The sequence below is a fragment of the Xenia sp. Carnegie-2017 genome, unplaced genomic scaffold, assembly GCF_021976095.1.
Source record: "Xenia sp. Carnegie-2017 unplaced genomic scaffold, XeniaSp_v1 HiC_scaffold_24, whole genome shotgun sequence".
NCBI classification, from domain to species: domain Eukaryota; kingdom Metazoa; phylum Cnidaria; class Anthozoa; order Malacalcyonacea; family Xeniidae; genus Xenia; species Xenia sp. Carnegie-2017.
Genome location: NW_025813487.1, coordinates 15,671,313 through 15,685,898, shown reverse-complemented (window position 1 = coordinate 15,685,898; position 14,586 = coordinate 15,671,313). Strand labels below are relative to the sequence as shown.

Below are 14,586 nucleotides of genomic sequence, written 5' to 3'. Positions count from 1 at the left end.
ATAAAAAAGCCTGTGCAATCACTGCAAACATTTTTTATTTCTTAAATAAAATACAACTCGTTTTTTTTTCTTCCGGAAAAATACGCTCTCCTTGTGAGAGGTATTCACGCATTAAGTAGGAAATTCGCCTCAGTTTTATTTCTTGCCCTGAGAGATTGGACGGGCATTAGGCATGTCTTTTGAGATCTTCCTTTAATGAGAGAGTAAAAACAAGTACATTCACGAACGTTTCACAAAGTTTAATATGCTAAAAACACTACGATACATAAGTTCAAGTAAAACAAAAGATTATTTTTAATGAACTTCTACACAAAACCAATGAAATAAGGGCAAAACTTTGGCCATGTTAGCTACATGGCTTCATGTTTGAGCAAGCCCGCCTTATCATGATCAAATGGAGGTGGAGCGCCATAACCGTACACAGGAGGAGGTGGTTGGGAGACATTTGGCTGAGGGAAATAGCCTTGCTGAAGTGAAGATTGATTTGATGTCACCACAACTGTACCCGCGGGTTGAGCAGGCACACCAGCGCTCACCACAAATACTGGATCCTTTTATGAAAAAAAATTTCTCTGATTAACAAGCACTGTAGTTATATAGCGTACATGCAGAAGCACTACTTTAACGATCTCGTTGAAAGAATTCAAATGCATCCTGTTGACGTCATTACAGATACTCACATGTGGAGCACAACATGTTCCCAGGCATCCAAAGATTGACGCACTGAACGTTGTAATGGTGAGAATGATGTAGAGGACAAGAACAGCGATAAAAACAATGAAAATGGTGTTGATGTCACCACAGTCCATAGTATCTAGGATGTAAAAACATTGTAAAAACATCACTTAAAGATAAAATAAAAAAAATATATAGTTATGCCGAAGAGCGTATCTTCAATGTTTCGATTTTGAAAATGACGAAACTTGGAAAAAAATAGCTCGTGTTTTTTCGAGGCTGTGAACATAACAATTTCTTCATTTTTCTTTTTTCGATTAGACGAGATGACCAATTTTCAAACAAGAACTGTTTGAAACCTCCGCCTCCCAAAAAAAACAGCTTTGGAAAATGAGAAGCGGACGGAAAAAGTTAGCTAGTGAACGATTTTCACCAGAAAATATTGCCCTAAGTTTGTTCACTTAGCACAGTCAGAAACACATTTCATTTAAAAACGGGATGGCTCAGAATCAGATTGAGAACTGCCTGGGCCACCGTTAGCGATCAATTAACTGTAGAAAAACAGGGCAATAGAAGTGAGGAAACATCAACAGATTAGCAATAAATGTCCCCATGTGTAGCAAATAATGCTTTTTTGGTTATACAAGAAAATATAAGTTTGATAAATAGTGAACCTACATGTTTCGTCGCCGCAAGAACATCCACCTTCTCCCGATGACGAGCACTCATTCGATTCCCATTTCGATTTTAGACTAGCAAAAAGTATGGTGGCCAAGATAAGAACGAGGGTTGCAATGCTCGATACAATCACAGCGATGATGTTGAAAAACAAAGCAAATCCCATCTGAAAGAAAATAACGGAGCGCAATTTTTCATACAGGTTCTCTTTCCAATATACAGAAGAAATCCATTCATTCCAACTAAAGCAGAACGGGCATACTTTTTTGCATACTTATCATTTTAACTTTCCGTTCTAAATACTACACTAAAAACTGTTCAATTGGCGTCAAGTAAAAAAAGTTTGCAAAAAATGCTAACAGATTGCTTTTTCAGTGAAATAGCCGGCGTGGATTTGAATATTTTTGAAACTCTCTGAAATGTCAGAATAATTATCATATAATAGAGTTATATTCAAGATATACTTCCTGTAGTACCATATTTGGTATTGTCAGTGACATGTGTGTTGTGTATATATTTATATGTATATGTATTGATGTTGAAAAAAGATTCATCCCGACAAGCCTGTTTCGTCTCGTGATTTCTCACTCTTTAGGGTGAGAAATCACAAGAAATCAGGTAACACATATTAACACCGATCACATTCACAATACACCAAAACCCATGGCAACGCATTTCACCCCATCCAATTAAATTAATCCACATGCTTATCCAACTAGACGCTCTAAGCGTCTACAAGCTAAAAGCACGTGTAAATAAATAATATCCTCATTCTGATGAAGGCTCGAAGCAACGAGTCGAAAGCTCAATAAAATTATTTATAAAATCCGGAGAAACTCTTATTTGTAAACAATATAATGCCTGGATTACCAATCTTTAAACATACTTATATGTATAAACAATTAATGCAGAAACAGCTTCGAAACAATGTTAAGGAAATTTGGATCTCTCTTAAGTAAGGCCAGCTTATATGGTTACCAGGAAAATTAAAAAATGACATAATATACAAAAGAAAGCCTTACCACTATGCCATTTTTAGTTGCACCAGCAACAATACTTAAGATTCCAGGAACTGCAAACTAGAAAGAAAAAATGTACGTTTATAACGACCTGAATTTTTAGAAAGATTATTCTTAAGTAAAATAATTAAATATTCATTGTCTAAAATATTAATCTAGCCTGCGTTCGTCGCATGTGAATAGAAATTACAACGTCGCATAAAATTGACATGGATGGCTGAACGCGTTGAAAGTAATTTATGTTCGGCAATACGTGTAGAGAACAATTTTCCCAGACGAAATATTGTGAATCATCTGTAAAAGCATTGCAAGTTCATACATCAAATGGTATTTGACCATAGAAACAAATAGTCAGGGAAACAAAATTTCTGTTCACTCGTCACACATTAATTTAATATATTGGCTTTGAAATGACAATAAGCTAAGTGGAATTTCTTGGCACGTCACATTTTTAATGACAGCAAACGAGCATTTATTGCCTATTTACGACTTTATTTTCAACATAAATCCTTAGTAAATTACGTCATAAATCTTTGCTGTTTTCAGCTAACGCGCTTGGGATTTCGAGGTTGTTCAACACATTTCATAATCATATACAAACTTGAAATATAGTCGGTCACAAATTTACATTTCACTTCTCGTCTTGTTTTGATTCATATTTTGCAATCTCAAGATGTCTTCCTTCTTCGGAATTTGTTTTACATTATATTTCTTTAAATTGTCGGCTGGTCATGGTTTTTTATGTACAACCCAGTTCGCTCGATTTATAATGCGTTAGTTTTAATGTCGTCTACATTGCGATAAACAATTGTTGTTTTAACAGCCTAAAATTTTCAAAATACACTTACAAAAAGCGACCAAAGACCAGCACTCGCGGCGGCTGCGCCGGACATTTTACTAGCTGAAATCGCGCCACAAATAACAGAGATGATGGCAAAACCAAGCAAAATCGATCCTGTCACAATGGATCCAATCGCAGTGCTTCTTGTCATCACCATTTTGAAAGTTAAGGCTCTTGTACACACAACGAAAATCAAATATTCACAAGAGAGTCTTCAGTTAAGAACAGGTCTTTCGAACGCCCAGAGTCGTGGTCGAACTGTTAAGATTCGGAGTCGAAGCCAATACACCGGAATTCCAATCACAAATAACAAATAACGTGAGTGACGTAATACAAAAATTACTTCTCTCTCTCCTCTCCCCTGTTGCGAAAATGCGCATTGGAAATTTCTCGAGTGTTTTCTTGGTAACTCTATTGTAAAACAGTAAACGTTAGCAACGTGGTGGCAACAAGTTGTACAATAATGTGATCCTAACTTAATAATCCTTATACTGTTGCTATAAGCTTACATACGACCTTTTAGGTGAGTGCCTTCCCACCCTCCCCTCCCCATTAAGTAATTTTCCGCAATAGAAATGACCACCATCAAACAGACATTTCCGTAGTTACCACTATATGTATATTAATTAGACTGGATAACGCATCTCTTACGAAAATTGAAGCCGGAAGATCAATCATTTGCTACTGGCTTCATGGGGGGTATCGGTCCCACTTTACTATACTTTTGTATTACAAAATCACAGTTTTCGCGTTTTTATTCCTTTTACAAACTTCTGATTAAGGCAAATTTCTATGATATTTAGAGGAAAACCGGTAGAGAGTTTTAACCCTGAAGCTCTGATTTTTTGGCTTGGTAACGACGGAAAAATAAGATGGCAAATTGTATTTAAATTTGAAAGTTGAAAGTGACGAGGACAATTTCAGCCGTGCGAGGCATTTTTAGAAGGTGAATACTGAAATTACAAATTTACAACAAAATAAGAACAAAGGTATTCATATCTTCAACATATTCATCGATATTGAAGTTGTTCACATAGGAATTGGTTGAAAACTTTGCTTTGCTTAATGACAACAGAGGTACATTAATTCGCATATTTTAATGCAACTTACTATTGTTCATCAAAATGTCTTTCTGATTATTTTTCTATGTCGATTTGTTTTGTTTCTTCACTGATATAATAAAGACGTAATTTGAAATTATTATGATATTAGCGATGTGAATAACAAAGTGTTATTAATTCAGTAAATTTGTAGCAATCTTCTATAAACGTCATTCCAGTTGAAATTTTGGAAGCAGTAGTAGGATTCTGTAATATTTCTACATTATTTAAGAAGCAGCAGCATCATATAATCTCCAGTGTGTTTTAAAACAATGCAGGTCGACCTTGTACCATCTCAATTTTCTGCCATTATAAAGCTAAGAAGACGAACTTTTTAGGATTAAATATCTTTGCCGGTTGTTCTGTCCCTTTCACAAAAATTCTGCTCGAATCAAAAGTTTGTAGAACGGATAAAAACGCAAAAACTGTGATTTTGTAATACAAAAGTATAGTAAAGTGGGGGACCGATACCCCCCACGAGGGTCATAATCAGATGAGCCAACTTCCGGCTTCAATTATCTTACTATATTTTCTACATGGGATGCGTTATCCAGTGAAATATACATATCAGTGATTGTAAGTGATACTTTCCAACTTCCTTGAATACAGCTTCCTACACTCCGGAAAGTAAAATCAGAAAAGAAAAACAAAGAGAAAAGAGCAAGTTATTCCAGTTCAAAGAGAACTTAAAAAAAGTGTTATTGTGCACTTTAAAACAAGCTTTTTCGTGCTAAATTATGACACTATTTCTACGTATTTTACGTAAACGTATTTAAGTTTGAGCGACGTGTTTTGTAGTTAAATAGATAGAATATTCACAAATCACCTGTCAGCTCTCTTGTAGTAGACTATTTTAACTAATAAGTAGTTCGGACAAAGCCATCTGGGTAAATTGATTAGTTTGAACTTAAAAATGAATATTAATTACTAATTAAACGTAAACATCAAGCATGAAAAGGAGTAGCAAAATAATGATTAGCTGAATGGATTTCTTAATTCGCCAAGGCCACCTTGTTCTCATGCGTAGCATAGACTGGAGGTGGTTGAGCGCCATAACCATACCCTGGGGCCTGGGACGGCATTGGCTGCGCGACATAGCCATGGGCATAACCTTGTTGGATTGAAGATTGGTTGGACGTCACGACTACGGCGCCTGCGTTATGAACGGGTACACCAGTGGTCATGACCACGACAGGATCCTACAGTAAAAATGTCAAGTGTGATTGGCGAGAGAAGGACAATACATTTTGGCGAATCACAGTAAATTTAAAATACATGAATATGGATCCAACAATAACCGAGGCTACCTATGTACGCTATTAAAAAATAATCTCCCGCTGTTTTGAATACCTTAGCGTTGTTAAACGCACAAAGTTTATATAGAACTTGCCAGTTGATGTTTTTCATTAAAAAACGGTCTTTGAAAAGTGGAAACGGTTACACGATGTGTTTAACTTTAAACGTAATCAAACTATCATGGCGGTAAACGGCAAGGACTTCATGTTACACTACACGATTTGCACTTCACGCTCAAATATGCACTGGAAGCTGGAAGATCTGAGAACAAGCGGAGCACCACATTTTCCAATCCGTGCATCAAAATACAGATACAGTGAATCTACTTTTTCACTGAGAGCACATTCTCCAGGAATCCTCACGTGACTCATGTGGTGGCTAAGCTATGAAGTCACAGATTAAAATACTTACACGTGGTGCGCAACATGTTCCCATACATCCAAATATGGACGCAGTGAATGTAACAATAGTGAGAATGATGTAGACGACAAGAACAGCGACAAAAACAGAGTAAACCGTGTCAATATCGTCGCATTTCATGTTCCCTGAAAGAAAATATGTAAATAATAACAAATGTCAACGACTGTCAGAATCATTAAAAGGCGAAGTTTATACATCTTTTGATTATGTTATCCTTCGATGACCCATATTGTCCTTTACCAGGCAATAATTTCAGAAAATATAACATTCATGTAAAATGCAGTGATTATCAATGGCAACATATGAATTAAAAATTTTTGAGCTTCCATTACACGTAATTTTATAAGCAAATGTCAGCAAAGTTTTGAAAACGCAAAAACAAAACAGAAAATCACGTAAAGCAAAGTTTTGAAAACGCAAGAAAAACGAAACAGAAAATCACGTAAGCAAAGTTTTGAAAACGCAAAAACAAAACAGAAAATCACGTACAAATGCTAGATGATGGAAGAACACTCGGAAAGCGGGTTTTGTTATCTGGAGGAACATAGTATCAAATGATTTATTTTCTACTGAAAAAAACTAGAGAAATGAAACTCTTTGCCAAACACCGAGAATGAATGAATCAATGAATGGAAATCTTTATTTAAAAAGGGTCGCTCTGTCATGTGCTAAATGCACTTGTCATCAATAGGGAAAAAAGAAAGAAATATTTGAGTTCAGGTTAATTAAAGCCGTATAATAAACCTTTCATTAACCTCGCTTGCTCGGCCTTTAAAAATAAATATCGCACCTCTCTCTCTAAGTACTAACCTCGCCCTATGGCCTCGATATGTACAAAAACACCTCGGTGCCATATTTCTCCGTTAAGACCTCAAGCTTGGTTAGTAGAAGGGCTTAGCAACGCACGACTTTGCTCTACATAGCATTAAGTTTTCTTCCATACCGAAGAACGTTCAATGTTAAATATGAAAGCAACAAAACACGCCTTACATCTTACTGAATTATAATCAGAGTAGATAGATGTTGATGTACAATAACACTGATCACCCACGTCGCTGCAAGTATAATGTCCGGATGACCTCACTTCGTTCATAAGGACTACTATTATTATCAGAATAACACTTGCTACGCTGGAAACAATAACGGCGATGATGTTGAAGAAAAGAGCAAACGCCATCTGAAAAACACAAAAAATGAGCTTTTGAATAAAAAACAAATGAACCCAAGTTACATGCAACTTTCTGAATTATCTGCTTTTGCAAGTTATGTCTCGTGAAATTGTTTTCTCCATTCTTTGGGTTGCATTCCCCAAGCGTCGATAAACTGACCTATATATCAATCACCTGGATGTAGCATGTCACACGTCACGTCCAAATCACTAGAGTTCAAAATTACTGCGTAATACAAAACCCTAATAATTTTTTGAAGCCGTGATTTTACCCCAGACACGCGTGTGTAGTAAATCAATTATTACTCCGCGAGAGAATCACGAAACACTACACACGCGTGTCTTGGGTAAATCTCGCGTGTCTGATATAAGATTTGGCTTCAATTATTTTCTTCAGGTAGCGTTCCATTTTTGAGAAACCAATTAAGACTTTTCAAACACCCTCATATGAAATATGTTCGAAATGTTGAGATTGTTATGCATTTAGGATTCAAAACAATCATGGTTATAAGAAAAAGGTTTTCCATTCGAAATTCTCTATACTTTTGTTTGAGAAACGCTTAGAAAGATGTATCCCACATATCCCACATGACAAATATACCCCAAATATCACACATGACAAACATACCCCACATATCCCACATGACAAACATACCCCACACGTCTTGCATACCAAACATATTCTACATACCCTTTACTACATTCAATCGTAAAAAATCCATTACTAAATACACAAATCAAATTGAAATGTTGTGCAATGTCATGTATTGTTTTCGAAAGCATTTTTAAAGAATGGAGAAATTTGAAAGCAACTATTTCATTAATTTTTCTTCGTCATTTTGAAAAGTGCTGTGCATGCGATAGTCTTCTACTACCTGACAAAGTATCTCCGACAGTCGACTAAATCTATCCGATGTTTTACACCGAACTCCGGTTAGCTCAAACTTACCACAAGGCTATTTTTCTTAACCCCTGCCACAATACTCAAGATTCCAGGTACGGTAAACTAACAAAACGAAAATGAGCATTGTAAGATATTTGTTGATATGGATCGTCCACGTTAGGGCAGCACTGATAAGGACGGTTGGTGTTAATGTTGGTGTTGATGTGAAGATGACTACCTGTAAGGATGTCTAAACATCAGTCAACACCCACACCAACTATCCCTCTCAAAATGGAAAAGGAAGTACTAAGCAATCTTCTGATGATGTAAAAAGACAAAATAAAAAACAATTTCGATGATCATAAAAATCAAAAAAGTAATGTTTGTCATAAAATGTAAACATGTTTCTTGGTTAGCAAGCTACGTCATAGCAGCCATGTTGGATGATTTAACAAAGTATTTTCCTTATTTAAAATGCAAATTTCATCGAACATGGCGAACATTCCATTCTTCTCTTACTTCCAGGGGATGGTTGGAACCCACCAATCGGCAAACGTGTATGTTAGCTACGATATGAAAGTGATCTACTGATTATTTACACGTGATCTACTGTAGTATAGTAATTAATCTATAGAGAATTAGTATAAGAAATGTAGTAAAATAGTTAGAGCATGATAAAAAGTTTAATGAGTATTATTACGTAAATAGTTGTTTCAGAATAATATGTTTGACGTAGGAGCATTGTATAATTAGATATGGACACGAGCATACAAAGACACAGAACTTAGAAAAGACGATTTACATCTGGAACTTCGATTATGGAAATAGATAACAAAATTTAGAAATAAATTCTACGAACCAAAACACTACATCTACTTTTTATGGCAATTTAAACTAGTTTGCGCAAGTTCACGCGTCTATTTACACGCATGTTCGCACAAACTCACGCAAGTTTACCTAAGCTCACGCAATTTCACAAAAACACTGGCAAATTCACGATAGTTCATGGCAAGTTTACACATTAAAGACAAACCAGACCTTGACAGACTTTTGGTTTGAAATATTATCATAATAACATATTCGTGTCATACCGGACTGGACCTATAATCTCCGTCGATACTTTGAAAATAACTCATTATTCAAACATGCACAAATACTCATTGTAATTATTTTCCGCATTTTTAATAATAATATCCTTGTTGCACAGCAGGTCCTTTTTCTACGTGAAATACATCTACAGGTAAAGTATTTCTTCATTTCTCGCAGTTAAGAATTGTCGTTTATCTGAAAAAGTTTTCAACTTTACAACATCAGTTAACTAAACTTTCAATATTCGCAGAAACTATACCAAAACGTTTCGTCGTTAATTTAATTGAAGTATTTTATACAAACGTTTGCATTAATTAAAACGTTGACAATACGCAGGGGCCCAATGCAGAATTTCCACATACTTGACTTTTAATATCCCCATGGAAACACAACCACAAATGCCATTAATAAAACTAATCCTTAGAATATAAGATCACTTTCACAATAACTATTGTCGTTTTTTTAAAACTATTTCAAAAATTGACAATTAAACTCGACCGCACCAATCGTCGCCATTCCTTTAGAAAATATGTGGAGAATCTTCTTTAGTCGAGATTATTACTGATTTTGACATCAAGCACGCTGTAATTTACAAAAGAACACTCTTTGGCGCTCATTTCGCGAGCAAGAATTATTGAAAAAGTATAGTTATTCATTTCCGACACTTTTTAGAATAGTAAATCAAAATGTGATGACAACAATAAGCAAACACATTGTGTCCCTTGGTTTCAATCAATAATTAATTTGAGTATAATGAAACAAAAAAGTCCAAAATTTCATGATAAATTCGTCGCTCTAAAGTGATTTTCATTCCGTAAGTCTTTCTATTTTCGTAAGTTTTTAAGGTGTTTACCGCGTGGAGAGGCCTTGTCTTTCATGCTTAGCTCTACGTTGAAAAAGTTTCAAACTGTAGCTATGAGGAAATAGCACACACTTGACATGTAGGGCGTCACTGTACAAAGAAAGCCTATCTTATAGTGTGTAGATAGAAACAAAGCAACCTAGCCACATTTCAACGAACGAAAGCAAATTTTGCGATGGTAAGAGGCAATTGAATGCATTTAAGTGCAAGAATAACCATAAAACTGCTCACTTATCTTACTTTTAAAATACACTTACGTAAAGCGACCATAGGCCAGCGTTCGCTGCGGCTCTTCCGGAGAGTTTGCTGGCCGAAATCGCACCACAAATAATAGCGATGATAGCAAAACCAAGCATAATCGATCCTGTCACAATGGACCCAATCGCAGTACTTCTTGTCATCACCATTTTCGCCAATGATTTAGGTTTTGGTAGAGACGATGAACAAGCAACAAAAACCTTTAGATTTTTTTCTAACTTCCTCAATGCAAGTGGTCTAAACTCTGTAGCGGAGAAAGAGCAACTCAAAATAATTTAAGAGGTGTAATTTTAATATTTAAATACCTTTACTGCATTGCTATTGGTTGTGAAAATTACCGAAAATTGAATTTTACCAATCACATTGTCCTTGGGGAATTTTTTCTACGTAAATGTCTTCAAGAACGTGCTGTGAAATTCTCAAATCCGTTGAATGACGCAAATCCGTTTTAAAAAGTGCGTGTTTGTGTCGGAGAGTGATTTATCCTGACTTTTGCATTTTTTATGAGGAGGCTAATTCAGCAAATTCAGCAAGAAAGTATATCAATGCTTGAAGAAGATTCCTCACAATTTCAACAGATATCCTATCAAACAAAAGTTACATATAGGGATTGTTGTAAAAACTATGAAATTAAAACTGTTCAATGTGCCACTAAAAGAAAATACAGTCTGTTGTAAGCGCTTAAAGTGCCCAAATTAAAATTTTCCAATATCGTTTTCGCCAATGATTTAGGTTTTGGTAGAGACGATGAACAAGCAACAAAAACCTTTAGATTTTTTTCTAACTTCCTCAATGCAAGTGGTCTTAACTCTGTAGCGGAGAAAGAGCAACTCAAAATAATTTAAGACGGGTGATTTTAATATTTAAATACCTTTACTGCATTGCTATTAGTTGTGAAAATTACCGAAAATTGAATTTTACCAATCACATTGTCTTTGGGGAATTTTTTCTACGTAAATGTCTTCAAGAACGTGCTGTGAAATTCTCAAATCCGTTGAATGACGCAAATCCGTTTCAAAAAGTGCGTGTTTGTGTCGGAGAGTGATTTATCCTGACTTTTGCATTTTTTATGAGGAGATAAATTCAGCAAATTCAGCAAGAAAGTATATCAATGCTTGAAGAAGATTCCTCACAATTTCAAAAGATATCTATGGTGGCCTATGAGTGCCATAGTAATTTCTAGTGTTTCCACTCCATTATTGGTATTATTTCATTTCTATTATTTTACAATTATAGTTTTGTTTCAGTTTTGTTTTGTTTATTTATTTTTTTAACAGTTCAATTATAGTTTTGTTTCAGTTTTGTTTTGTTTAATTATTTTTTTAACAGTTCAATTATAGTTTTGTTTCAGTTTTGTTTTGTTTAATTATTTTTCTAACAGTTCAATTATAGTTTTGTTTCAGTTTTGTTTTGTTTAATTATTTTTTTAACAGTTCAATTATAGTTTTGTTTCAGTTTTGTTTTGTTTAATTATTTTTTTAACAGTTCAATTATAGTTTTGTTTCAGTTTTGTTTTGTTTAATTATTTTTTTAACAGTTCAATTATAGTTTTGTTTCAGTCTTGTTTTGTTTAATTATTTTTTTAACAGTTCAATTATAGTTTTGTTCCAGTTTTGTTTTGTTTAAGTTTGGCTTTTTCTCCAAATCAGTTCAGTTTTCCAAAAATAAACTGAATCAATCAAATGCCATGGCCTATGAGTGCCATAGCCCACAATTCCCTGTAATTCTTACATCATAAACCCTATATTTCCATATTACATGAAGTGGGCTCTATACTTTATAAATATGGCGGAACGCATAAGGAACTCTGATTGGGAAAATGATGAAGAGATGAGACATGATCTTGAAAAATATGTACAGCGAAATTTAAAACGAAAAGAGATTCTAGACTTTATGTCTGCAGATTATCCCATGTATGCATGGAGCATTCGCACTTTAAGTCGCAGGCTTCAACATTTTAATATTAAATACACAAACTACGACATTGCATTGGAAGACGTTAAAACAGCTGTCAAAAAGGAGTTGAACGGTCCTGGCGTTCTTCTAGGTTATCGGGCAATTCAGCAAAAGGTAAGAGAGGTGCATGGACTCAATGTCTCACGCGACTTAGTTTACGCTGTAATGGGTGAAGCTGACCCAGAAGGACTGCAATCACGAGGTGGAATTGGAAAACCGAAACGACCACGTAGGACAAACGCGTTTGTTAGTCGAGTAAGTCAGCCATCTTATTTTATTTGTGTTGCGATAAGTAAAGTATTAATTGCTTTGTTTCAGGATATTCCTAGTATTTCTTTAAAACTATGCGGCTTTTTTGTGATGAAAATTTACATCATCTTAAGCTTTATTCTAAAAACCAGTATTTTGTTTCTACCATTTGATGAGTGGTGTAAGGAACAAGCTAAAAGAAATTTCTGTGCACAACAATTTGCACTATGTGGGTGGAGAAAAAGTTTGTAGTAAAAAATCACCATGCAAATTTGATTTTCAAAGTTTAAAGGAGGGGGAGCACTTGAGGGTGGACAACAAAATTTTATTGAGGCATGTATCTCCCCTTAGCAATGCCACTTCTGAAAACTGCTAACTTGAGCCTTCATTTTATTAAATTATAACAGGGATCAAACTCTACAATGTCCTTAGATGGGCATGATAAGCTTTGTGGCTATCAGAAATCTATGTTTCCTTTGTGCATCTATGGTGGACTTGATGTATACAGTGGCAGGGTTAACTTTCTGAAAGTGTGGACAACTAACAACAACCCATTGGTTATTGGACGATTCTATTTTGAATATCTGTTTAAGGCTAGGGGTAAGATATTTTGAATTTCAATTTTATATTGTTCACTTTTTTATGTTCCATATGTTTTCTGGATGAAAATAGTGAGAATACAATCAAAATTTTAAAGTCTGTATTATCTTTTTTGTCCAGTTTTGCCACAAACATTAAGGTTAGACAGAGGGACAGAAACTGATGTCATGGCAACAATTCATTGCTTCCTACGAGGTGATTTGCATAACGCTTTAGATGCTATAATTTATGGACCTTCCACTCAAAACAAGATTGAAAGGTGGTGGAGGGATCTTCTTGAGAGAATGGAAAGGTTTTTTAAGGAACAACTTAAATGCTTGGTTGAAAGTGGAGATTATGATTCCAGTGATCAAAATGACAGGTACTTATGATAATTGCATGCATTTTATTTCAAGTCATGCCTGATGTTAGTGCTTTTGTGTAAATTGTAGAAATTAATTGTAAATTTAAATGGTAAAATCCGGAGAAATGTATTATATCTTTGTATGTACTGATACAATATATTTGACAACATGCAAACACTCTACTTGTTTCTTAAAGAGACTTACTGGCTTATGTATACATCCCAATAATTCAAAAGGAACTAGATATTTTTCGTGAGTGTGTTTGGAATAACCACAGAACACGTAAACAGAGAGGAAAAGAACTGCCAGCAGGAATTCCAGAACACATATTCCATTTTCCAGAGAAGTATGGTGGTGAACAATGTGGAATTGATATTACAGAAGAACAACTGCTTGAGGTTTCTGAGTTATCAAATGTTTTGGAAGACAATGATGATTATTTAAGACCAGCTGTTCGTGAAGAGTGTAAGAAGCATTTGCCCCAAATACATGAAATTAATCCCAATGATGCTAAGGAAGCTTATTTATACTTAAAGAGTCATGTTGATGTGAATATTTTTTAAGACACAATAGAAACTCGCTTTATTAAAATCGTATTTTGAAAACTGAACTTAATCAAGTAATTTGAACAAAAACATTATTACTGTCAATCAAACTTGATTTAAAATGTCAGTCAAAACTTAACTATATTATCTACATTTCTTTGAGCTTAAGCATAAGGCAAAATTTGTTGCAAACATGCTCTACCTTAAACCTATCAATGGCATCTGTCTAAAGGTTGCCACAGCAAAAGAAAATTGTCCTGTCAATCTCATCAATAAGAGTTGAACTTGCAACCTCTGGATCAAACAAACTATGATCTACTCCCTGGATGTCCAAAACCATTAGCTGTTGTCCAGACTTCTCATAGGTATAGTGATAGAATGATTCTGCCTTGAGTGTTACCTCACAACTCCCACAAACTTCACCAGTGTTGTTCACATACTTTTGAAATTCACCCTCTATATAATTTTCCAATGTTACAAACTCACTATAAAGCCTTCCAAAGTAAACATTTGTGTAATTTAGAACATGACCATACTCAACGGGAGCCTCACTTGCTAATGTTATGGCAAAGTTCCTAACTAGTGCATTCATTTGCACTGCTT

General features: G+C 34.9%; 3 protein-coding genes across 4 annotated transcripts; 1 reads left to right on the top strand and 2 right to left on the bottom strand.

The window, feature by feature from the left end:
• Positions 1 to 224: 224 nt before the first annotated feature.
• LOC124450236 lies at positions 225 to 3,525 on the bottom strand. Of its 2 annotated transcripts, none has more exons than XM_047000838.1 (5): positions 3,221 to 3,525; positions 2,376 to 2,432; positions 1,354 to 1,519; positions 681 to 814; positions 225 to 551 (listed from the first exon to the last, which is right to left on the bottom strand). In XM_047000838.1, exons 1-5 carry the CDS (start codon positions 3,368 to 3,370, stop codon positions 351 to 353), a joined length of 708 nt encoding a protein of 235 aa, XP_046856794.1. In that variant the 5' UTR covers positions 3,371 to 3,525; the 3' UTR covers positions 225 to 350. The 2 variants fall into 2 exon arrangements, with proteins under 2 accessions (XP_046856794.1, XP_046856793.1); XM_047000837.1 differs by having other exon boundaries at positions 3,215 to 3,495.
• Positions 3,526 to 4,978: 1,453 nt separating this feature from the next.
• On the bottom strand, positions 4,979 to 11,104 carry LOC124450235. The gene is made up of 6 exons (XM_047000835.1): positions 11,018 to 11,104; positions 10,289 to 10,451; positions 8,147 to 8,203; positions 7,020 to 7,206; positions 6,021 to 6,154; positions 4,979 to 5,512 (listed from the first exon to the last, which is right to left on the bottom strand). Exons 2-6 carry the CDS (start codon positions 10,436 to 10,438, stop codon positions 5,306 to 5,308), a joined length of 735 nt encoding a protein of 244 aa, XP_046856791.1. The 5' UTR covers positions 10,439 to 10,451; positions 11,018 to 11,104; the 3' UTR covers positions 4,979 to 5,305.
• A 928-nt stretch (positions 11,105 to 12,032) lies between these two features.
• LOC124450234 lies at positions 12,033 to 14,195 on the top strand. Its single transcript, XM_047000834.1, has 4 exons — positions 12,033 to 12,500; positions 12,902 to 13,094; positions 13,215 to 13,455; positions 13,635 to 14,195. Exons 1-4 carry the CDS (start codon positions 12,048 to 12,050, stop codon positions 13,999 to 14,001), a joined length of 1,254 nt encoding a protein of 417 aa, XP_046856790.1. The 5' UTR covers positions 12,033 to 12,047; the 3' UTR covers positions 14,002 to 14,195.
• The last annotated feature ends 391 nt before the right edge of the window (positions 14,196 to 14,586 follow it).

Bases quoted from the DNA above. Each gene is read 5' to 3' on its own strand.
- LOC124450236 (XM_047000837.1), bottom strand. From the start codon at position 3,370: ATGGTGATGACAAGAAGCACTGCGATTGGATCCATTGTGACAGGATCG. The intron at 815-1,353 runs GTAGGTTCACTA...TTTACATCCTAG, and splicing joins TTCTTGCGGCGACGAAACAT to ATACTATGGACTGTGGTGAC. The intron at 552-680 runs GTGAGTATCTGT...TTTTCATAAAAG, and splicing joins GAACATGTTGTGCTCCACAT to GATCCAGTATTTGTGGTGAG.
- LOC124450235 (XM_047000835.1), bottom strand. From the start codon at position 10,438: ATGGTGATGACAAGAAGTACTGCGATTGGGTCCATTGTGACAGGATCG. The intron at 8,204-10,288 runs GTAAGTGTATTT...TCGTTTTGTTAG, and splicing joins CTGGCCTATGGTCGCTTTAC to TTTACCGTACCTGGAATCTT. The intron at 5,513-6,020 runs GTAAGTATTTTA...TTTTTACTGTAG, and splicing joins GAACATGTTGCGCACCACGT to GATCCTGTCGTGGTCATGAC.
- LOC124450234 (XM_047000834.1), top strand. From the start codon at position 12,048: ATGAAGTGGGCTCTATACTTTATAAATATGGCGGAACGCATAAGGAAC. The intron at 12,501-12,901 runs GTAAGTCAGCCA...AAATTATAACAG, and splicing joins CAAACGCGTTTGTTAGTCGA to GGATCAAACTCTACAATGTC. The intron at 13,456-13,634 runs GTACTTATGATA...TGTTTCTTAAAG, and splicing joins TCCAGTGATCAAAATGACAG to AGACTTACTGGCTTATGTAT.